The 25,050-nt window shown below is 47.9% G+C and overlaps 1 protein-coding gene across 1 annotated transcript; it reads left to right on the top strand.

Annotated features, from left to right (window-relative positions):
* Positions 1 to 103: 103 nt before the first annotated feature.
* On the top strand, positions 104 to 8,202 carry arrdc3a (arrestin domain containing 3a). Its single transcript, XM_084690341.1, has 8 exons — positions 104 to 620; positions 2,657 to 2,738; positions 2,887 to 3,034; positions 3,537 to 3,639; positions 3,771 to 4,027; positions 4,639 to 4,801; positions 4,935 to 5,077; positions 5,262 to 8,202. Exons 1-8 carry the CDS (start codon positions 341 to 343, stop codon positions 5,328 to 5,330), a joined length of 1,245 nt encoding a protein of 414 aa, XP_084546467.1. The 5' UTR covers positions 104 to 340; the 3' UTR covers positions 5,331 to 8,202.
* Positions 8,203 to 25,050: the final 16,848 nt, after the last annotated feature.

Below are 25,050 nucleotides of genomic sequence, written 5' to 3'. Positions count from 1 at the left end.
CTCCCTTGTTCCAGAAGACGGAAGGAGGGGGCAGATAAAGTTATGCGCATGCTCAGTAGGTTGTTTTTCTCAAAAACCTCGCTTAAAGTGAGCCGAGCGACAAAGTTCCTTGTCTTTGACCAGAGACCATAGCGCGGACGGGCGAACGATAACAGCATCCTCTGCTGTTATTCAGCCTTCACATCTCAATGAACTGTTTGCAGAGAAAGCACTGATCGTGCCTCCTGCTTTGGCAGGGCAGAGATACTGATCAGTGTCTGAATACTACATTATTCGTTTTCTTATGAGATTATTTTCATAGACTTTTATTTTTAGGGCTCTGTATAGGATACCCTCCACCATGGTGCTTGGAAAGGTGAAGAGCTTCATTGTAAGCTATGACTGTCTTAATGACAGCAATGTCCCCGTTTTCTCAAGCGGGGACTCCGTCTCAGGGAGAGTTATCATCGAAGTCACCGGAGAAATCCGCGTGAAATCTTTGAAAATCCACGCGAAAGGATTTGCAAAAGTTCGTTGGACTGAATCACGAAATGCTGGATCCAACACTGCCTATACGCAAAATTACACAGAAGAAGTGGAATATCTAAATCACAGAGACATCCTAATTGGGCACGAAAGAGGTAAGACTCGTAGATGTTAATGTTGTTGAATATCACCTTTATTTGTAAACGAGATGTACAGGATAATGCGTCCTGTCTGAGATCATTACCAGAACAAACCAGCACATTAATTGTACTGATTTAGTATAGTGGTGTAATAGGCCAATTTTGTCTTGTACAAATAAGTATTTAGGTGTTACTTGAGCCTTTATTGATCAAGAGGCTTCAATGAGTTAGAGCTGTCAGGGTTAGAATGAATGACAGAACATGCATACCCTACCACGACACCACCTAAAATGGTATGAATTACCGATTTGAGAGACAATATTCTAAGAGAACATATATCAATTAAGATGATTCAATTCATTCGCAGATATACATTTTGGTCAAGTAGTCGTATTAAGATGTATCATAGCTATAGCTAAGTTTCCACCCATTGTTCAAAGCGGTTCAATCCTGTTCAGAAACTGGATGTGAGGGGGTGAAGAGACTGGTCTTTCTCTGCGCTGATTGGCTGAGGTGCTCGTGTGTGTTCCAATGACCTAATGCTTTCGCATAAAGTGACAGAAAAAGTCCGTAAATTTGAATCCGACCTTTCAATATTTGTTCCAAAAGGTGCATCACGAAAATATTGCGCAAAATCCATGCCAGTTCCTATCTGAGCAGCAGCATTTTAAATGGCAGGTTTAAACAACAGGTCTAAAGAGACTGGAATTGTCTTTCCTAGATATGAATGAATGCATACATTTTCTTTAGCTCACAGTATTTTCTGTTGAAATGTGGAAATTATGAAGGTCTAGTTGACACGAATCTGGTTTGTTAGCCTGTTGCTAAGGTCCTACATTACACTGGATGGAAAGGCCAGAAAAAGTAATAAACTGGGAGCTGGTAGCCTACATAATGTTTTGTTAGTATTAAGTTGATTGATTTTGTTGACAGGTTATCTAGCACAGTTTCTGAAAATGCATATGTAGGATTTTTTATGCCGGGGTTTTGGGGGGCTCGTTTGTTGAATGTGTACGGGGTAGTTTATTTATCAGGATGAAAATATGCTTTGAAATAAGTACCTTATGTATGCATGCTGTTATATTTTATAATGTTGAACCGCTTGTCTCAAGTTTGGTGCTTTTTACCCACTATGTGTAGCAGTGTACGCAGGGATTATATGTAATAAAGGTACGATTGTTTCAATTGCGTCTTTGTCTGTCCTCTTTCTTCACTGTGTTTATTCTTTCTTTCTGTCTTTATACATCGTATCACGCGAACAATGTATAAGCAAATTGTCCATGCTGCATTACACGTGCCAGGTCTTTAGGGGGCTGTCCCGGGAGCGAGCAAGCTCGGTTGAGCCACTCGCTGAATGCCGCACAGTGAATGCGTAAGAGGGAGACCGGCTAGAGGAAGCTGCTTGCACCGGTTTAGGCCGGTCTTCTCCTGCTCGAGTCTGCCTTTGAGTGACAGCTCTGCACTTGTTTACCACGGCTCTGCCGCTGCTTAGGCTAGGAGGGGGTGCTGAGCTGGCAGAAACGGAGCACCGGCTCTGCTGTAGTCATTCAGATAGTACACAGGTTAAAGAAACTATTCACATATTTTCTTACGGATCATGTAATGCATTTATGCAACATCTAAATCCACTGGTGCATCATTAATAAGTGAAAGATAATGATAGAGAACCCCCACCCCCAAAAAAGTATCCTACATTTGGTATATGTATGTGTTCTGTTTGTATGAAAGCCTGTAAACAACTGAAACCATTTATTTATGACATATATAGATAAAGGGAGTCCAACTCTGTCAGAACGTGATTTCTCATTGCACTGAATAAAAATGGAATGTGTGGAAAGGCTAAATGACTCAAATCAATAACAGTTTTTCATGAATGTGTTTGGTGAGAATATGTTTTCAGTGCCATCCTAATGTTTTAACATAAGACACAAAGCCCCTTTGTTCTCCTTGTTCACCCTGTGTTACGATTTCCAGAGGACAGCATACATAATACAATGTTTCATCAGGTATAGTATACATGTATTTGGAATATTGTCCTTCGTGTTTTTCAGATGACGACAACTCGGAAGAAGGACTCACCACTATCCATTCAGGAAGACACGAGTATGCATTCAGCCTTGAGCTTCCGCAGACGTGAGTATCTTTCAACTCTCCCTCGAGACAATCAAAACAGATGAACCAATAACAGGTTTCCCCTTAAAGGTCACTGTGTCTGCCTCAAATAGAAGATTGTGGCCCTTGGCATCACCTTGAACGGACGTATCTTGTGTTTCTCCCTCAGACCTTTGGCTACCTCTTTTGAAGGGAAGCATGGTAGTGTGCGTTACTGGGTTAAGTCAGAGCTACACAGACCCTGGCTCCTGCCCATGAAGACCAAGAAGGAATTCACCGTCTTCGAGCACATCGACATCAACACTCCCCTACTTCTGGTGAGCTCTCATGACTTTCTGTCCGACATCACTTCTGTTGTGCTTGTTCCCCATCCAAACCAACTCGGGTTCTTTCCAAAGTATATTTGCCGACCAAAGACGGCTTATGAATTTGTTGCCAAAGTATGGCTCATGCAGGGGAAAGTTGCGGATTGAAGGGGAATTCTGAGATATTTGGCCTGTATACTATATGGCTTCACATAGTGGTTGTTGCCAAGTGCCATTGAGTTATTGTGTTGGCAGAACTTGTTTGCCACAGAAATTGTAAGAGGCTATTATTGCAAATGACGAATGATGAAACTGAAAGAGAAAGGCTGTCACGTTGTGCACAAATGGTTTATGGCAGCTAATTTGTACTCAGGTGAGTTTACATCTTCTGGGGAAAAGAAATATTGTCTTTTATGACAGTCCCCGGGGCGCTTTGTGTTGTAACGGTGTTAGTATGAAAGCCAAAGAATTTCAAGTGCTCACATTTTCTCATTCTCCTTTCTCGCTTGCACAGTCACCACAGGCTGGCACGAAAGACAAGACTCTATGCTGCTGGTTCTGCACCTCAGGACCAATCTCCTTAAGTGCCAAAATAGAAAGGAAAGGATACACCCCAGGTGAGAAATATATAAAAACACAACGTGAACTAATTAGCTGCTCAGCATCTGTAAGCATGACGTAAGGTCGTCGACCGAGAAACGTGTCATCGCATATTTATTCATCCATCCGCCCGTCACTTGTTTCGCAGGAGAGTCGATCCAGATCTTCGCGGAGATAGAGAACTGTTCCTCCCGCATGGTGGTGCCGAAGGCGGCCATCTACCAGACCCAGACCTTCTACGCCAAAGGGAAGATGAAGGAGGTCAAGCAGCTGGTGGCCAACCTCCGCGGCGAGTCGCTGTCCTCGGGCAAGACGGAGACGTGGAGCGGCAAGATGCTGAAGATCCCGCCCGTGTCCCCCTCCATCCTGGACTGCAGCATCATCAGGGTGGAGTACTCCCTCATGGTGAGTCCCGGGCCCTTCCCCCTCCGATCCGTCCTCTTTACTCGTCCTCTCCACTTCCTGTCCATTTTCGGATGCGCTAACCATTCGTTAGTATCCCACACGTCTCCAAAGAGAGTTTGAGACGTGTGGCCGCGCAACCGAGCGACAAGCACGATGGGATAAAGGGCTGCGAAATCGATTGCTTGGAGCACTTTTGAGCGGTTGCGAGGTGTCGGAAGATTGCAGTGCGACATGGGTTCCTCGACAGCCTCGTACCGACGGGGGTGTGTGACTCATACGGCCACGTCCAAAGTCCCTGAGATTGGACCAGGTGTTCTCAGCATATGCTGCTAAGAGGATCAGCTCAATCTATCTGCAGAACACCTGCCCTGAGTGCTGCTCGCGACCTTACCCTGTAGTGAAGTGACCGGCCTTCCCACTTGCATAAGTGGAACGCCTCAGAAGATTGACCCACATATTACCAAACTGCCGAATCATGACGGCGTTTGTTCTAGATTAGGAAAGGCGCAGAGGACGGGCGCCCTGCTCTTGCACGCGGGAAGAGAGCTCCCCTGTCGGCTTTGCCCGAGCGTCGCCTCACCTTGCCTTCGCTTGTCTCTCCGTCCGTCCAGGTGTACGTGGACATCCCCGGGGCCATGAACCTGTCCCTGAACCTGCCCCTGGTCATCGGCACAATCCCTCTGCACCCGTTCGGCAGCCGCACGTCCAGCGTCAGCTCCCAGTGTAGCATGACCATGAGCTGGCTGGGCATGGCCTTGCCTGAGAGGCCTGAAGGTAGGCACAAACACACACACACACACACACACACACACACACACTGCTCAGCTACATATCCCTGTCACAGAGAACAGGATCACATTCCCCCCCCCCCCACACGTTTGTAACATGTGTGATGCTTTCCTTCCAGCTCCGCCCAGCTATGCAGAGATCGCCACCGAGGGGCACAGATGGAACAGCCGGGAGGTCTCCTCACCCAGGGACGAGTGCGAGGGACCCCTCTTTGCCTACATCCAGGAGTTCCGCTTCCAGCCTCCTCCTCTCTACTCTGAGGTGTGTAATAAAATCACCCACCCACCCACCCACCCACACACAGAATAAGCTACCATAACTAGAGCTATAACAAACAAAGAAACACAAAGGTCTGGAAACAGGAACTGATATAGTCAAAGTTCCGCTTTTCTACCATAGTGATTTTAACGGTTGTTGTATTCTTGTGTCCCCCCCCCCCTTCTAGATTGATCCCAACCCTGACCACATCAGCCGGACAGAGGAGCGCAGGGCCGACACCTGCCCCTCGCGCTGAGAGAAGCCCCCTGACCTCCGCCCTGAGACGTCGGGCGACGATCCAGCAACAGCCAGCTCCTTGTTTATTTCTCCCGGCGATAGGGTTTGGCAGTCCACCGTCGGCGTCGAGAGAAAAACAAACAAACAAAAACAAACTGACATGGACAAACATCGCGGCGGGCTAGACACAGCTCCTCTCCCCTCCCCTCAGTGAGAGGAACAGGAAATCCCTACGGAGAAGAAGCACTTCTGGTCTCCCCACCCTCCTGTGGTATGGGCGCGACAACTTCATCCCCGCCCGAGACAGCCCCGTGTAGTGGAGACAGCCCTGGTGGTAGAAGTAGTGATTAGGGTGAAAAATCGGCAGGACCACCAGGGTTCTCGTCGATCCATCTAGCTCTTCAACTCCTGTTTCTTCTGTAACCACGGCCCAAAAGGACATGGCTCTTTCACACAGAGCAGGACTATCATGTTAAGACCCGAGCAGAATGAGAACCAAACAGGAAGACGAGAAGGCAAACAGTACAACCGCCACCTGTCTGCCCACGCGCTGCAGCAGTCAACAAAGGAGCACATCCTCCTCCTGCCTCAAGAGTTCATATTCTTTTTTTTTTTTTTTTTTTTTTGCACACATTATTCTTTGCTTGAGTTGTGTAGCTCGATTGAGAGAGAGAAAAAAGAATCACTATTTGTTTGGCTCCAGCTTGATGTATAACGCTGGCCCCAAAGAGACTGCAGGCTTATCTCCTAGAATCCCCACCCGCACAACTTTGAACAACGAAGAGAACATATTTGGAGGAACGCTAGACTGAAAAGGACAAACGTGATGCACTGACTTTGTTGAAGCTGTTACGATGTTTTTTTTCTTTTCCTTTTCATCCCTTGACTTTTCCTTAATGACACGTAGACACTGCAACCGCACACTCTCCACCCCGACGCTCTCCTTACCGTTGCCTCTTTAGCTTGGATCCAAGTGTGGCTTCTTATGTTTCTCATTGCAACGTCAATGTTTTTTTTTGTATTTTCTTTGTATCTAGTCTTAAACTTAGCATGCCTTTCAGCCAATCATTGTTTGCTTCGTGTTTGCGTTGTCCGTGATCTAAGGTAATTAGATGCAGGTGTGCACTTGCCCCGCCAGATGTGTTTGGTGCTAGGATGTGTGTGTGTGTGTGTGTGTGTGTGTGTGCGCGCGCGCAAGTGTGACAGAGAAAGGGCAGGACATAGGATGTCCAGTTCCCCCCAAACACCTGCAGCTTCTTCATCTTCAGCTCAGAGCAATGCAGACTGACACAGTCCCTGCCTAAAGAAAAGCACTGTCTCAGGTGGCCTCACTTGCCAAACAGTTAGAAAAGGAAAAAACAAGATGTAGAGTTTGATTTGAAATTGCACTGTTTGAAATAGTGAAAATACTTTCTTTTTTTTCCTTTCCTAAAAGTATACTACCAAATCAAAAGAGGAGAGACACACAAAAGCGAGGCAGCTTTCTAAGACAAACTACATTCCCTTTGTTTTTGTTTTTTGGTCCTGCTGCACTTGCCGAACTCATTCACCAACTATGAGATTTTCCAGACCAGTGAAGCCAGAATGCTTGATATAAAAAAGAAAAGGAGACGATTTGAGCTTCTCCAGAGAAGCAGTGCCAGCCAAGTCATCGCTGAGGAAGACAGACATGCCACATCTCTGCTCAGACTGGCCAGAACAAGTAGTCCTAGGTTGACAAGAGTAATACATTGGTTTTCAAACTCTGTCAACAGTTTAACCAGCAAGAGCGGAGATTGAGCATCGATAAACACGACGCACTTTTTTTATATATAAAAAAAAAAAAAGATAACATAGCATTCATGGTGAAGGTCTGGAAAAGGTTTGGTATCCACATCGATAACGGATAAGAAATTGCAGTTAAGCAGTCGCATGTCGGACACAAATGCATTATTTAATATCCTAAGATTAGAAACAATTTTGTGTTTACATGTTTACAAGCATAAGTAGATGACAAGTGTATATGTCGTGTGTGCGTGTGCTTTGTCAAGATCCAGGTAGCAACTTCGAGACGACTTCTGACCGTAACCGATTAACCATACATTGAAAGTGATCTTATCTTAGTGGCCTTGACACAGGACAGACCTAATTATGATACGTCAGTAATGCACGTGTGTAGAAATACTAATTATCTTCCCATTTTTTTCCCCCTTTCCTTTTACTTGTTTGTCTGAGCGTGTGGGTTTTGTCAGGGTTTTGAAAGGGACTACAAAGGGAAGAAGAAAAAAAGTTATTTTTAAAGCGTGTTAGAAAATTAATGATTCCCTCAGTCAAGCCTCTTTGATATGGTGTTTGAGTAGTGATGACTAGGCTATTTTATGTACTTGGGCATTGATGTTTATTTTCTCCCAGTCAGATAACCGTGTTCAGTTGTGTTGTATTTCCCTCTCAGATGAAGGGGGGTCTACTGTTGATCAGCCACACACCCCTTCAACTGAGAACAAAATGAGCTAATAATATGGAATAGACCGCTATATAATCACTATCATGTAATTCAGCTTGTTTTTTTGTTTTGATTATATGCTAGGGAATCTGTATTAAGCTAAAAATGAATAAGCTTAACAATACGTTTCAGGTAGGTCAATTCCAGGGTCCATTCCTTGGGCTTCAGTGTAGTCCAGTGTTAAAGCTAAACTCCTGACTTGATTAAGTTTGGAACTAGAAAAAATTGAGACAAAGTGCAATATTACTCATTTGAATTTGTTTCATTCACAATTTCTATGTTTATTTTTTCTCTTGTATTTAGTTGATATTGATCAGAATAGATATTGTATGACACACTTTCTGAATGATTTTAACCCTTTTGTCTAGTTCTTCCTTTGAGATGAATAAAATTGTGTTCGCAATTTAAACTGTGTCCATTGATTAAATGTCTTACTCAATCAATAATAAGGTACCAAACTCTTTTTAGATTATTTCACAGACCTACCAACTGCAGCAGTCACAAAGCACCTCTTAACCACTATATGAATATTCTCAAATTGACTTTGAAGGACGCACATTGGACTCAAAATGGAAAGTAATTAAAGTGACAAAAACAGCGGTCCTTGCAGCCTAATCATAATTTAAAGAAAACCAACTGCTGCTGCAACTTCAAAAACTGCCACACCAGACATAATTAGTGCAACAGCGCCCCTGCTGGTTGTTTGTACACCCTACCACTCACTGTGCTGCAAAAAAAACTGCTTGGCATTGGTGAGTCAATGTCACGGAACACTCTTGCAAAATGCATGGACAGAAGAAATTGTGCAATTTGTCTGCGTAGAACACATTGACAAAACGAAAAGTCCTCCATTGTTTCCAATATGATTCGAAACGTGTGCACGTCTTGCTAAGTCACTCACCAAGGTCTCTAGTATCAAGAGCAAAGTATTAGCTTGAGTAGTACTGTCGTGTGACTGTGACTGGAATCTAAATTGATGACGCTGGCCCCTTGGTCTCTCTTTGCTATGCGTGCCCAACCAAACACACGTAAATATTAGACATTCTTTCAAAGAGCCTATCATCTGATCTGTCGTTTGGGCCTGCCGCTGGATTGAGTTATGGGGTGAGCATGTATTAGGTTCTACTGTATCTAGGGTACTGTATCTAGGGTTCTGGAGTGAACCAGCAACCTCACACCTACACAAGAGCTTGGGTCACGACCGCTGAAAAGGTTAGGGGGCTGTTTTAAGCAGACGATTTTAGGGATTGGTTGCATGCCTGATGGATGTACAGTAATATACACCCACCGACTGTGGATCCATGCTCATGGCAGAAGAACAGACAGCAGCTTGTATTATTTATTGATTCAGTCTAAATCATGCATGAGTGAGCAGAGCCGTACCACTGACTTCTCCCACTATTAAAGAGAGGTTGAGTTTGAATACATTGTAATGTAATGACGGGGATTTGAACCTGTGACATCTTGATCAGTGTCAAGTGCTCTAAGCACAGGTTTCTAACAACCCTTCCATGTTGTTCATCACAATGAAAGATATGTGTTTGGTAATTCAAGTGTGACACAGAGAGCATGTTTAAAATTAGCTTAAAAATCTTTCAGGATTCTTGCTGACACTAATTCATCCTTGTGTTCATCCAATATTTGTTTAAATGTCTCGCACACCATAGAGATCGTGGCCTATTTGGAATGTGCATTCATCTATGTGCTAACAAAATGATCAATTTCATTTGTAGAAAAAATCCATTGTGTTGCGTCAACAATACCAGAACAAGTAATGGGGTCTTTCATTTTTTATCTGCAGAAAAAACTGTGATGTCACATGTTCTGCATCAAAGCTGGTTCTGCAACTGGAACCAGCAGCAAACAGCCATGTGTAGCTACAACTCTGGAGATGACTGCGAAATGGGAACAAGTTGGTTCTGTTTTGCCATTTCAGCGGGAGAACTCCACGACGCCTCGCATCGGTTCATCGACAGCAGACTTGTTTGCTTTCGCGCGTCGGGCTGCTTCCTGTGTGTGCATGCACACGTCCGACCGCTATCGGGAACTCATTTCACCATCCCCCCTTTTCAGTGTCTCTTGTCCTGACTCAGCGGCCCAGGCAGCTTTGACCCAGCACTTTACTGTCCCTTTGTAACCTCCCTCCCTCCCCCCATCCACCCACACACTCCCTGGTCTTTTTCACGCTCGTGGGTCTGGTCCTTTGTGACAAGCTGACCCCTGGGGGCCGGGATAAAGGAGGGTGAGATTATTGGGGGGGGGGGGGTGGGGTGGGGGGGGTGCTCTCCGAGTGCTGACGCTACACAGGCCTCAGCTGTTTCCTCTCACCGGCTAATCCTGAGCACCCACAATTCCCTGCTCCAGCCTGTCGGAGCACTGTGACCAGGCATGTTCAGCACGGGGAGGATGTGAAGGCCCTGCCTGCCTCGTCATCACTGTGACAGAATAGAAGTGCACACGCATCTCCGCCCTGAGGTGGGGCCCCGGGCCTGGGCTCCTCTGAGCTAGGCATTCCCTCATCACAATGGCCCACAAGTGATCCTGCTCTGCTATTGGAGGGGGAGGGATAGCGTGACCTGGCAACTTCACGGCCAGTCGTTTTAGGTAAGCATGGAGAGCCCAAAAAAGCTGTACTTTCCAAAACGTCAGCCAGCCAATCAGAGTGTTGATTTCTGCAGGCCGCATGCCGTGATAAGTGTTCAGCTGGTAATGAATTTAGTTTGGTTTGTTGGCAAAAGTACACAACAGAACTTAATTAAATACATACTGATTGGACCTGAACTTGAAATGTGTTTATATTTCATGTTCACAATCAGGCCGATTAAGCACAAATAACGTTTTTGTTTGTCACAAAATGAGTTCCCGAGAAAACAATTGACGATAGAGCTGAAAGGACTCAGTAGTTTTTTTTATTCGTCAGAATCAACCTAGAACTGCAATGTCCTCAATTCTGTACCTAGGGACAGCGATGGAAAATGGAATAGTGAGATGTCATTTGAAAATACACACAAAGCATATTCAAGTTGACATACTGTGCCTTAAAACCTTCTTGGTTTACGTTTTATTGTTGTAAATATGTGCTCAAGTCATGATGAGATAGAGAGGCTGCTTCCTGTTTGCTAAAACAACTCCCACTTATCCTGCTCTCAGCTCATCTCTCAAACTCCTCTGGCAGATACCAGCAGTCTGGTCTTCATATCTGTCATCAACACAGATGTTTGTTCTGTTTTGCTCATCACCCTGGTGGGCCATTATGTTCCATTCCTGCTCGGAACATCCACTTCAAGAGTTCCGAGAGGATGTCCCAGTTTGAAACGCTGACTCACCGGGGGTCACTTCGCTCGGCTAAATCACCAAGGCCCTTGTTATTAAAACACACGTCCCAGCAGACAGGTAGGCGGAGGAGAGCATTTCTCAACAACTTTGCAAAGGGACAAGTTGTTCCACCACATCGCGTGCTGAAGCCGCTCCGCGGAAAGAGGCCGACCGCGTTTCTCGCACAGTTTGACACAGTCCCCCCGCGGACAAACAACAGCCACTGCCAACGAGGGCTGAGATATGGCAACCCTGTCCTCTACAGTAGCCCTCTCCTGCACTGTCAACCCCACCTGTCGCCATAGCGACGCCGCGAAAACACATTACAGTAGACAGCGACAGCTGCGGAGGCCCAAATTGGACAGGCCCGCACACACAAACGCATGCCTGCACCCTCAAGCTCCAGCCACCGCCAGTTCTGCATTCTGCTGGGGAATCTGACAGCCTGCTTGGTCCCGTGTTCCTATCCCTATCCTCCACGACCAGCGCGGGGGAGTTCAACATTTCGTCCCTTGGAGAGGCACGTTTGTCCCTCTGACTCCGTCGTCGGGCAGAGTGACCATGTATGTGTGCACCTCCGAGGATCCTCAGAGGCCCAAAGGGAGTGCTGGTTACAATGAGGGTTGAGGGTTACATTCTTCGCTCTTATCCAGAGCGACTTACAGTAAGTACAGGGACATTGCCCCCAAGGCAAGGGTGCCTTGCCCAAGGACACAATGTTATTTTGCACGGTGGGGAATCGATCCGGCAACCTTCTGGTTACAAGCCCAACTCCCTCACCGCTCAGCGCTCAGCCATCTGACTACGCTGTTGATACAAGTGGCCTGGAATTTCGTGAGTGCTTTTTGGGGGAGGGGACAGTTCGGAATTGGATTTGCATGTACTGAATGCACAGAATGGCGGTGACAAATGACCGCATCGGTGTTTCTGTCCAAAATATAGAGCAACGCAGCTGTGCCCAACTTCTCAATCGCGAGTATGCTGTCTTAATCGCCGACACACACTCTCACACTCGAGATGAATGTTGGTTTGACGTTTGTGCGATTAGCTGTGTGTTGACTTGTGTTCTGCGGACAGCGGGAGGGATTAGACGGATGGCAGTGGCCCATGCTGTTTGACTTCTCCGAAGGCAGGCGAAGGGCTTTAGCGCTCCTGATTAAATATTTTCCCGAAAAGCTTTTCAAGGAGCTAGGCTACGTCACCTTCAAAGTCACTTGGAGTTCACTTGGACAGGAACAGATTTTGTTAGGACAGAGCCGTGTGCCTAGTCGTGCAACCCTCTGTCTCTGACCCACACACACACACTTCGACGCCAGGCATGGTCCGAAAATCCGTCCGCACCCACCCCAGCACTTTGCCGAATTTCATACAAGATGGATCCGTGTGCCCATCATGACCCAGTCGAAAAGACAGATGAGTCTCCGCCCCTAAAATGCCATGCCAGGCGTGTCACGCCAATGGAGGTTGAAAACAACATGCTGTGTTGCATCTCAGTCATAACTTGTGGGCATGTTTTTTTTTATTTTATTTTTTTTATCAGGCAGCCACACTCAGTTTCACTCAGCAACCTCCCACCCTCATTAGGTGGTCCTATTCTAGGATTGGTGTTAGACATTGACACTCACAACGGCTGTTATGGCACGGAGGATTTGCAACATAGACTTTTCTAGGGGGTTCTATGCCAACATATGTAAGGCCCTGAAATGCATTCTGGGATACACCGTAAAATGGCATCACAGTGGCTGTTGAGGTAATGTCCCAAAAGAAGGGCCTATTGTGGGCTGCATGGATTCTAATTTTTCACCAAGTTGATGGAACAATAATTCACGTGCAGCGGTAATGCTGATTCATATGCTCAATTAACAAGGCATCTAATGTTAGTATGCTTATGCATAATGTATGACCTAAAACTGCCCAAAGTTTGCGTCTTATGTAAGTTCTATAAAGGGCTCTTTCTGCGTTCTTCAAAGAATCCCTAAAGTCTGAAGTCACCTACAGAATAGCGTTCTGAGGCTGAGGTGAGCGGGGTCTTCTCCACCTGTGTCTTTATTTGAGCTCTCGGCTGTGCTGCTTCTCCACTCGCTAGGGAAACGCTTTCCTGTTTTAGCCCTGGCTGACTCACATCCTCCCCCCTCTCCCACCTCTCACCCCCTCCTCCCCCCTCTCCCCCTCTCCCCCTCTCCCCCTCTCCCACCTCTCCCACCCTCCTCCCCCCTCTCCCACCCTCCTCCCCCCTCTCCCCTGCTCCCCCCCCCCCCCCCCTCTCCCCCTCTCCCACCTCTCCCACCCTCCTCCCCCTTCTCCCCTGCTCCCCCCTCTCCCCCCCTCCCCTCTCTCCTGCTCCCCCCTCTCCCCCTCTCCCACCTCTCCCCCCTCCTCCCCCTCTCCCCTGCTCCCCCCTTTCTCCTGCTCCCCCCTCTCCCCCTCTCCCCCTCTCCCACCTCTCCCCCCTCCCCCCTCTCCCCTGCTCCCCCCTTTCTCCTGCTCCCCCCTCTCCCACCTCTCCCCCCCCCTCCCCCCTCTCCCCTGCTCCCCCCTCTCCCCCTCTCCCACCTCTCCCCCTCCTCCCCCCTCCCCCCTCTCCCCTGCTCCCCCCTCCCCCCCCCACCCCACCCCCCTCTCCCCTGCTCCCCCCTCTCCCCTGCTCCCCCTCTCCCCTGCTCCTGGCCGGGCCTCTCTCTTCTGGAGCCCGATCAAATTCTCCTGAGTCACAGCAAGCCTTGACCCCCCGCCCCCCTCCTCCACACACAAACGACACAACCCCTGCCCCCCTGCCAAAGCCGGATTAGTACCCCAAAAGGCCCCTGGACACTGAAGCTCATGCCCCCTCCCCCCCCCCACACACACACACCTGTCTTGTTATCAAACTAACACATACAATCATGACACTTCATTTTTTTGTCAACAACTTTTAATTTATTCTAATAATTATCAAGATCGAGGGCCAAGCAAGCCTTGTGTAGAGTGTTTCTATGTAGCAAAAAAAGAAGAAAGAATTCTCCGATCATGGAGGGTCCCTCTATGCCCAAGGGCCCCTGGGCATTTGCCCAGATTGCCCATATGGTAGATCCGGCCTTGCCCCTAGCCCTCTCCCTCGGGCAGACTGAGAACCTGCAGATCAGGCCGGGCCTGTAAAAAAGATCTGTCTGCTCGTCTGAGAGATCACGGTCCAGCTACACTGGTCTAGCATGGTGGCATGATGGGTGTGTTTGAGCAACGAGGCAAACTCTCAACCAGGGACAGAAGCCTCTCACGTGGACCACTGACCCATTTCCTGCCCTCCCCAGCCCACTGGAGATTCCTGGCGGGACGTCCCGCTCCCCACACCAGCGCCTTTACAGCTACGCTATGTGGGACGGCAGGTATTCCGCTAACTCACGGTAACCTTTGAAGTCGAGTGTTCCTGTTTCGGGGTTTATTTTTGCGTTTTACTGTGGCCAGTCAGACTTTTAAACAGAAAAAGAAAAACACTTCAAATAATTTAGAACACGGGGCTGAACTTGACTCCCACAAAAATCGAAAGCAGTCCAGTTGAACGACAAGAGATTACAATTCTAAATCTGTGTTGTGGTGTTTTTTTTTTATTGAGCCAGAAACGAAAGCGGAAAGTTTTTGAAACGGGTGCCTTGTTTCGATCCATTTGACCATTTCGCCAGCTTTCCAACATGCTGTAGGTCACAGTGTTCTAATAGCCCACAACCCCCCGCTTCACAAACCCAGATCCTTGTACGGCACCCTCTTGTATGGCAAGTGTGACAGGTCAAAAAGAGCAAGGCGGCCCCATCTCCATCCACCCACCCCATGGGAGACTCGATGCTCAACAAGCTGAAAAACTAAAGACTTAGCAACAGTGGTTTGGGATTAGGTATGCCGGGGTCTGCTGCATGGACTGATCGCAGCTCTATACATACACACACGCACACACACACACACACACACGCACACACACACACACACACACACGCACAAGGATAAAACCTGTCCACCCAGAAGATAAGCCCATGGTCTGGTTATTCTAAATATATACCTCAATCTCTCGTCATAACACATGCCTCTTTACCATATCGACGACTTGGACAATGACACGCCAGTCATTCGATAAAACCTGAAAAAGAAAGCCTATGAAAAATATTGCAGGTAAACAAGCCAGGTGGCAGAGGGAGAGTCCTGTCTGTTATGTCCTCCAGACGTTTCCCCCCAGTTGGTACACACTTGCCCGTAAATCTGCCCTTGCACGGGCAGGCATTTAACTGCCTTTATGGAGAGGCTAAGTCATAAAAGCACCCTAGCCTCGCTCAGAATAGGACACAGGCTGTTGATACTCAAAATATAGGAGGACAGGAAAGGCGATCTGGCCAGGGCTGCCTGGAAGACAGACAAAAGCCAAAGTTGTTACCTTTAGGCTATAGCTCATGTCCTGGTTCTGTTCTTTCATTGATATTTGGGCTCCTGAAGATTCTCTGGAACTTCTGCAATAAGTCGCCAATAATGTGACTCGTGGCATTTTGGCACAGACAAATTAACGAATGCACTGTACTCAAATACAACACGTGGTTTACTAATGTTTACCAATGTGTGTGCGTGCGTATGTGTGCGTGTGTGTTTGACTAGCGTGAAAGTGTATGAAGGGGGTGACCTTTGGGAGAATCAAACAGTCCTGCTATCTTATCAAAGCAGCATGAGAGGGCTGAACAAATGTGCCCCAGCCAATGGAAAAAAAACTAAACAACACGAAACTGCAAGTGTGGTGTGGCCGTGGTAATGTGTTTGAGTGAGTTTGTGGTGACATATGTGCGTGCGCAGTACAGTAAAGAAATGGCACAGAACCAAAACACCGGGGTCATCCAAAGATACCACCCACATTTTATAAACCCCAGTGTGTCAACAACCACTGACTGACCACGTGGTTGTCTCAGTAATGAGGCCAAACTATTCTGGCTCTTAATTCTATGTTCCAGAACCTTCCTGACCTCTCTTAACAGTTCAAAATGAATTCCACAGGCTAAACCGTCCGGTAAACAACACCAGTCATCCAGCAGCCTGCCACCCAGGCAGACAAACAATCAGCCAGCAATCCGGCCAGGCCGCTAGCCAAACAGCCAGCCAGTCAGTCAGTAAGTCACCTCAATAGGCATCTGCCCAAGAGTAACCCATGGATGGGGTAGTCTGGTTTAACCCCCCTCACCACCACCACCAACCCCTGCCCCCACCGATCTACCACCACCTCATATTCCTTCCAATAGCAAGATTGTGTTTCCCATTGTCTCTTAGCAACATGTCGTATTTGTAGGATGATGACATTTTGATGAAAGCCACAAGACGAACACAACCATAACAAAGTAGGATTTGATGAAATGTTTATCGGATCTGAGAGGTCTTATAACCGTAAGAAAGCCAAGTGTTGCACAACAAGCAAGATGTTACTAAAGTTCACCATCTGGTCGGATACATGCACAGCACTTTTTGATGTAGACTGTAGCTGATAATGGTCAAGCTTTTATGGAAAGTTTTCACTGTCACTGATGAACGTTGCCTAAAGAGGATTTCGGTAGTCTGGGAAGAATGTTTGCCTGCCAGCGAGCAAGTACATATTTGGGTGGAATGAGGGGTAAGCTGAAGGGCTAAACTTAATTCTAGAAGTTTCTCTTCTGTCTCACACCCACCTCACCTTAAGTGTCCTCACTTCCCAGTGATGACCTACATCCCTTTTTCTCTCTCCCTCTCAACCATCTACATTTTATCTTGCTCCCTTTCCATCTCATGCCCTCTTTGAGCAACGATTCAACACCGACTCATGACCCACTGGGGGTCTCTGAAAGTTCAGACAGGGCCAGCCAATCACCAGCAAAAGTCTGGGTTGCACCCTCAGTTCCACCCCTGAACATTCCTCAAGTGTACGCCCAGCGTCCCCGCCCCCCCCCCCCCCCCCCGAAACGAACTCGAGCACATATTCGGTGGTACGCACACATATCTTCTTACCCACTGGCTGGGTAATTCCACCCTACCGAACGCGCTCATCTGATCAACTTCTTGTGTCATCTTTCCCTCAGCTCCTCACTGTGTCCTCTCCCTAAGAACGTCACACACACACACCCACACAAACGCACACATTCAGTATCCATTTGTCTCTCTAGTCGGTCGTTATCAATCCCTGAAACTGTTTTACATCCTCTCTGGCCTCCAAACAGCTCACTTCACACTGCTTAACGCTGAGCTACAAGCAACACGGCAGTCCCCACCCATCTGGGCCCGGCCATCTGTCGATCACTCCGTCTCTCCCTCGTCCATAATGTGAGGTGTGATGGTGAGAAACACGGCGAGGGCGAGCGCAGGCCGGTCCACTCCAGTTCTGTGACTCGCCAGCCGTGGTCAGAGGAGGCGGCGATGCAGGAGCGTCTGACTCAGTGTTTGGCAGGGTTACGTCTAGCCACAGTGGATCTGGGTTTACCGAGAGCACCCTGGGCTGAGCACCAACACTGTGCTGACTAACTGGGTAGGAATGTGTTACACATAACAGTGCATTTCTTTCCAGACTGACTGTGTGCTGGTCTTCTAAACGATTCCCACTCGTAAGCAATGCCAGAAACGATTTCATCGCACAAATCCATTTGACGCGGTGATTCAATTAGATATAAACAGGGTATTTGTGTAATGCGCCTTTTGAATGTGCTGAATAATTGCACCCTAATTCTGTACAAATGCTCCCCCAAAAACGACTTGTTACATGGAAAATGATTCCTTTGAGCATGCCATGTCATCATAATTAGCAAACACATTTGATGAAGTGAACGAACTTCAGCCAGTGCATGGTCAGACCATGTCTAGCATTATACAATAGTTTTCATTTGCAACAGACAGAAGAGGCACGGAGGCAAGGGGATGATTTGGAAACCGATTTCAAGGCTATTTGTTCCAGTGCAGTGGAACAGAATCGGAGCAGCCCAGCTGGAACCTCAGCCATTTCAGAGTTACGTGATTCCTTTCAGAGAAAGGAGAGCTCCGAGTTCTCCTCGTTCTCAGAACACACCGAGTCCCCCTGGGGTACACTGAAGCTTTTATTGTAACTGATCTTCTCGTCCATTCACAAGGTCATTTTCTGGTAAAGCTCAGCTCACAAACGCGTTTGCTCCTACGACTTGATCTGGATCACTTCATGTAAAGTGTCCAGCTCTCTTGGGAGCTCAGTCTGTCTCCTCAGACACACGCACTCTTTAAATCTCAGACTGTACTTGAACAAACAGACTTAGGCTCTGGTTAGGGTATGATTGCTTGAGGGGACAACAGCAACAATTTAAGACAAGCCAGCTTTAAAACTGTGATTTATTGAGGGGACTGATGGTAAACTGAATCACTCGACACTACAGGATCTTAAGCCGCAATTATTGTATGAAATGTGCTATGTAAATAATGTTGTATATTATATGATATACAGTCATTTCAAACCATACAGCTTCTTGCACTACAGTTTTATTTTGTGTGTGTGTGTGTGCATGCATGTGCTAGCCTTTGTTCCCGTGCAACAACATAACACCAGATATTAACCCATGAACAACTTGACCCAGAAAGTATGTAGAATATGAAAATATGAATCAAAAACTGTTTTTGGTAATAACTTTTCGGGTAATACTTTTCCTGGTGTTTTATGTTCATATTCTATCAATTTAAGAGAAAATATGTACGATAAATACGGCTGGGTGAGTCCATATCCAAAACACAAAAAGCCCCATTATCATTGACTCCTGAGGCTGATAGCCGTTTAATGACCCTGTTCTTAGCGCAAAGTGCCGTGAGTGACTGCACAATAAACAGTGTCACAGCGAAGCCACACAACAGTGTTTTGTGCTGTGAAGACAACCAAGGCCAAGGCGGCAGCAGCAGATCTGTCTGTGAAGCCTCCCTGGCAGGTCAACCAACACAGTGCCGCCTGTGTCCGGCGCGGGCCACAACACGCTTCCACGCCTCCAGATGCCGAGTGCCTTGACATTTCGAGTCGTCCGCGACAACAAGACGTCTGTGTTCCCACACGGGCCCTGACTCCAGCCACTGCCGGATCCGACCGCCTGCGTCTGGAACTCCCGCGGGGGGGGGGGGGGGGCGGACGAGGGGGGCGGACGACCTTCTGGCAGGCTCGGCAGGACAGCGAGCAAGGGCGCCGGCCCGGGACGAGGGCCTCTCTGATGTGTCACTTCCTGTCGGACGCCACCGCCTTTCCCGGAGGTCGGCTCACGCAGTCCTCCTGTCGTCCCATCCCAGATGCAGACCCCTCCCCCACCACCACCACCTCAGTCCTCCACCCCCCAGGCCTCTGAGGGGTCCCCTCGGAGCTCGCGAGTGACGGCCGCTCCCGGGTCCGTCTGCACGGGGCCGGGGTGTAGCTACAGGGCCCTGGGTTCCAGGCCTCTCCTCTCCTCCTGGTCATTGATAACACACCGTTCCAGGAGGGGCGTCTCTCCTTCACACGCATGGTGCGAGATAAACCGGTCGGAACCAGCCTCATGACCACCACCATCGGGTGGGCCGGTGAGACAAAGAGAGAGGGAGAGAGGGGGGGGGGGCAGGGAGAGAGAGAGGGAAAGAGGAGTAAGTGAGGGAGAGAGAGAGAGAGAGAGAGAGAGAGAGAGAGAGAGAGATACACATTGAGAGGAGGGATATAGAGGCCACTTTGTGATTCAGTGAACTCCTTGGCACGCATCGCTGGCGGGGTTGGAAGGTCTTTTTAGCCTTGCATGTCGTCTGCTACTTTGCTGGCAGGGGCAAATACGTTGTAGACACATCCACGCACATCCATCGTGTCACATGGGAAGGAGTGGGGTACACTTATACAACAGGATGTGGTCAGTTGGGCCAGTCGTGACTGGTTCGATCTGCCTGGGGTTGATCTGCCCAGCAAACTCTGCAGAACTGGATATAGCTGCTACCCATGCCTTTATGTGTCCAAGTATTCATTATGCTACCCCGTGATGCTTTCACTTGACCTGGTCTCAGCACACTGCAATGAGTCCTGGGACATTGACATTTATGAGCGGTTTAGGGAGTATGGTTTAGGGACTTTTTCCCTCATAAAGAAGGACAGTTAAGGTCACCTGCTGTTGCAAAACCAGTTCAAGGCCCAAACAAACAGGGTGTTAGGACTGTGGCCTTCCTAGGAGGGGCAAGGAGTTAACGAGGCCTTCGCATGCACCGAGAAATATACTCTGGCCACACTAGCCCCCCACAGAGAGCCCCCTCCAACACACACACACACACACACACACTTACACCCCATCGCCTGAAACCTTCAGACAGTCTAAAGTTTCCCGGAACGTTCAAGGCTCCTGGCGGTCTTGGCAGGGCCTATCTCTTCGGCATCCAACGTTAAGCTCACTGACCTTTTTGGAGTTTGCGGGGGGGGGGGAGTTTGGCGGAGTGCGGAAAGTGCCAGACGGCCACTTGTCCGACAAGGACGTCACCCGCTTCATTTGAGAGCGGTGCAACCCTCTGACCCCTTTGAACGCCAGTCATCCACCCAGGTGCCGTGCGTTTACACAACCATGTGTCGGCATCCAGGCCTTATATGGCATCCACTCTCATTAAAGAGCACGATGAGAGATCTTAAATAAACAACCTTTCTGATTTATAGTTCCATTTATAGGTCCAGGGCCGCAAACAATCCTCATTGAGATAGATCCCATAATCAAGGTTAACTTACTGGCAGCAGACTCTGTAGTGATGTTCTGGCTGTGAGACTTCTTCTTCTGTTTTGGTAGTGGACCAGACTTCTTCTTCTTCTGTTTTGGTAGTGGACCAGACTTCTTCTTCTTCTGTTTTGGTAGTGGACCAGACTTCTTCTTCTTCTGTTTTGGTAGTGGACCAGACTTCTTCTTCTCCTGTTTTGGTAGTGGACCAGACTTCTTCTTCTTCATGTTTTGGTAGTGGACCAGACTTCTTCTTCTGTTTTGGTAGTGGACCAGACTTCTTCTTCTGTTTTGGTAGTGGACCAGACTTCTTCTTCTGTTTTGGTAGTGGACCAGACTTCTTCTTCTTCTGTTTTGGTAGTGGACCAGACTTCTTCTTCTTCTGTTTTGGTAGTGGACCAGACTTCTTCTTCTTCTGTTTTGGTAGTGGACCAGACTTCTTCTTCTTCTGTTTTGGTAGTGGACCAGACTTCTTCTTCTTCTGTTTTGGTAGTGGACCAGACTTCTTCTTCTCCTGTTTTGGTAGTGGACCAGACTTCTTCTTCTTCATGTTTTGGGTTGAGCACACTACCTGTCAATCCCTTCAATCCCACAGGTGAGTCTCATCTCCCTATCCTGCCTCCCACCTGGGACAAACGAGGAAGTGACCACACCTGTAAACACCACCCTCCCCATTTCCTCCTCTACCCTTCAGCACCAACATATTCTATTCCAATCTCTTGTCCGGATCATTCTATCATTAATTGGCAGTCCTTCAAAGAAAACTCCTGAACAACTCTTCAGTAATTGTATTTAATCTTTATTTAACCAGGAAAGGCTCTTGAGATTACAAATCTCTTTTTGAAGAGCGTCCTGGTCAAGATGGGCAGCAGCCCATGAATTACAAACAGTATAAATCAAAAGCCTAAAAACACTAGTTGAAAACATTTACAGGGCAAGGGATCGGCCTCAAAAGCTTTAATCAATTACTTAAAAACACTTCGTGGGCCAAGTATTCCAATAGTGAATACAAAAATAAACTGTCAAGCAAGGGTCAGCAATATACTTCACCTTCAAGAAAAAGAATCTTTCTAGAACTTTCTTTCTATTGAATGATGACCTTTGTGGACTTCTGGGCGACCCCTGTCAGAGACTCAGGCCCTGTGCCCCTCACTGACGCTTGTACATCCAGAGCAGGAAGAGGGACGTCAACAATCAAAGCTAAGACAGCCCTGAGATGATTACGGGCTGTTATTACCCTGTGAGGCCTGATAACTGTGTGCCTCGACCTGATTATGGATATGTTTCAGCCCTTTTGATGTTCTCAAGGCAGACAGTTTACGTCTCTACAGGTGAGGTCAGTTTACAAAGATGACTGGGCACTTTAATGTGGTGACGCCTCATCCCTCTCAAACGCCTCCTTCACTCCTAACGCAGCTCATCGGGAGCAGTATAGTTAGCCAACTCCGTCTGACTGGGCGGTGAGGAATGTCTGCACCATGCCAAGGCCTTGCCAAACCCATAAATAACTGCAGCTAAGGCACACGCAAATGCACGTGCACACTCGCGCACAAGCCCCAATTACCCCAGAGGAGAGATTGCACCCCAAAGAATTCCGTCACGGAAACGCGACAGGCTTTTTCTCTCACAGTCATGGGCATTCACACTCAGGAGCCAAGGATTGGAACCTCTGTAGTTTCAACTGTGCAACAGTTTCAACCTCTGTCAGTCCCATGGACTTCAGGGCACCGCTAGGCCAGGCGGAGAGGGAAGTTACGCGTTTGTGTGACAGGAAGCATAAATCTAACCCAGCTCTTTCAGTGGCCCTCCATGCAAAAACCTGTTTGCTTTGAGGAGTTGACTCAAGGCTGGGCGAGGGTCGGGGGTGGGGTGGGGATGTGTGTCCACAGCAGGCCCCTGTGTGCGAAACACGCGGTAACAGACACTTAACAGGAACGCAAATCATTCCGAGTCGTAAAAAAAGAACTGCAAGGAGTGTGGTGTTTCGCCTGTTCCCGAAACTCTGATCTAGATCCTTCTGAATTTGACACTGACTCTGCATTCCACATTTATGGATGTTGACATCTTACCACAGCGATGTAACGGCTCCGTTTGGGGAATTCTACATTGACAATCACATGATGAGCAGTATCAAAAGAAGTCTTGGTTGACTTGAACTAACTGTCAACCTACTGTTCAAGTTCCAATCGAGGACCAGTGGAACACTGAACTCTCAAATGTGTGTGTGAGAGTTTGTGTGTGTCTGTATGTGTGTGTGTGTGTGTTTGTAGATGTACATCATGACGTCCGTCGGTAAATGTAATCATGTCTCGGATGCTTGGTAAATAAGTCAAGTGAACATTTGACTCTTTTGCCTCTGACCTCACAGTTGAACCAGCGTCCACGCGTTACAGATTACCCTCCCTCAAGCTTCTAGACACACACGTCATCTGGATGAGAATTGGCTGATACATTGATTCTCTTTTCAGGAGATAACATGGAGATGATGTCATGTCTGCAATTATTACTATTAGATCAGCTCGGCCAGTTAGCATAGCAGGAGAAGCCAAGTCTCTAAAATATCTACTCCAGGATCCTGTCCCCAACTGTGATTTCACAATAGGACTGGGTGGAGCCGGTAATTGGTGGTATTAACCAACACAGACTCGATACCATATGATACAATATCTGTTCAGCAATTACAGAAGCAGCCGTGACCTTTAAACGAATCTTGACTGTCAATCTGGTAAACAAAGACAGGGTTTAAACCACAGACGGTTTCAAACCAGGTCATTCCATTGTGGTGTTGAGCGAGGAGTTGTGTGTTGACACGCAGGGGACTTAAAGCTGACACAAAATATGGGAACCCAATAATGTTTTGGCAGAGTGAAGATCTTCCGTAAGGGTGTGGCACTGAGAAGGGACGTGCAATGTCACGTGCGAGGAGATAGTCAGAAAGTAGGGCACATATTGTGTTGGAAAAGAAGTGGTTGAATCGCCGAGAGCAGCTTAGAAAAACAGCCGGGGTGAGCCCCCTTGATCGCAGCTTTGCCCGTGTGAGCGTCTAAATGTGTTTGTGTTTGTTCATGTGCGTAGTGTGTCTCTGTGTATATATGTATGTCTGAATTTGTGCGCGCGCGCGCGCGTGTGTGTGCATATGTATACTGTGTGTGGGTGTGTGGGAGTCAGTGTGTGTGTGCCTGTTTGGGGAGTGTGTGTCACGGTGTGTGGAGGGGTAGGACCCAAACGCAGGGGAGTCGGCAGGAGGGGGGGGGGGGGGTCATGGCTGTGGCCGTGACAGTGTGAGTTGTAGACCTGTGGTCGCCCTCGTGGGTTAGGGCTATGCTCTGGAGTGACATAGTGGCACTTTTCTGCGATACCCCGAGTAACTGCATTGAGCAAATGACTTCCAGCTTGTTCGATTTTTGCAGGTGAATCAATGATACCTCAGCATGATTCTGAGGATATCGGTCATCGTTATAGTCTTTCCAACTTCCACAAAAAAAACGACAACAAAAAACGCCAGCTTTGCAGGTCTCTCAGCGCTGGTTCTCTCACAACAAGCGCAATGTTTACAGCGTTACAGCTGTATCAGACACTTTGCGTGTGTTTCCACTGAGCGATGGGCTTTTTCAGAAAGGGAAGATCTATTTATGCCTCTGCTCCCTTCATAACTCATGGCCTAAGTAGCTGGTGACAACTACTCGGTCGTGGCTGTGCCACTCTTCTGGATGACGTCCAGGAAGCGAAACCGATCCAGACATAGGGACCGGCCTCAGACCAGGGCGGTGTAGGAATTCTCTCGGAGTATCTACTTTGCGTGCAGATGAACAGAGTAAGAAAAGCAATCATCTGGTCTAAGAAATAAGAGATGTTATTTGAACTCGGTCACTTTTTGCTTGGTCACCGTTATTTCCCCAAAACACACATAGCATAGACTCCAAGTGAACCACAGGTAATATTCATTTTCGCTTGGAGTGAGGGAATATTGTGGCCTGAACCGAGAGCGACTGTCTCTCCCACAAAACAGATGACCTAAACCGACAGCTTTGCAACGTGGTGTTAGACAGGCTTCCATCAGTCACCATCCTCCATTGTGGATCCAACCTGAGCTCTTTTCCTGCGTGCTGGATATCAGTGTTCCCTCTGGGGTGTAAAGGAAATGCGGGGCCAGGCCAGGAGATGAACCTCCAGTCGGGAGGAGAAAGAGGAAGAAAAAAAAAAGCCAGAATGTTCTCCTTTCTCTCGCACATCCTGCCGAGGAGGCGGGCGAAAGCGGTGCTAGTTTC

The sequence above is a fragment of the Hypomesus nipponensis genome, chromosome 24 (assembly GCF_054491055.1).
Source record: "Hypomesus nipponensis isolate SF chromosome 24, ASM5449105v1, whole genome shotgun sequence".
In the NCBI taxonomy this organism is placed as follows: Eukaryota; Metazoa; Chordata; class Actinopteri; order Osmeriformes; family Osmeridae; genus Hypomesus; species Hypomesus nipponensis.
The sequence above is the reverse complement of the archived record's forward strand: the minus strand, read 5'-3'. Positions and strand labels throughout refer to the sequence as shown.

Bases quoted from the DNA above. Each gene is read 5' to 3' on its own strand.
- arrdc3a (XM_084690341.1), top strand. From the start codon at position 341: ATGGTGCTTGGAAAGGTGAAGAGCTTCATTGTAAGCTATGACTGTCTT. The intron at 3,035-3,536 runs GTGAGCTCTCAT...TCGCTTGCACAG, and splicing joins TCAACACTCCCCTACTTCTG to TCACCACAGGCTGGCACGAA. The intron at 4,028-4,638 runs GTGAGTCCCGGG...CCGTCCGTCCAG, and splicing joins GGGTGGAGTACTCCCTCATG to GTGTACGTGGACATCCCCGG.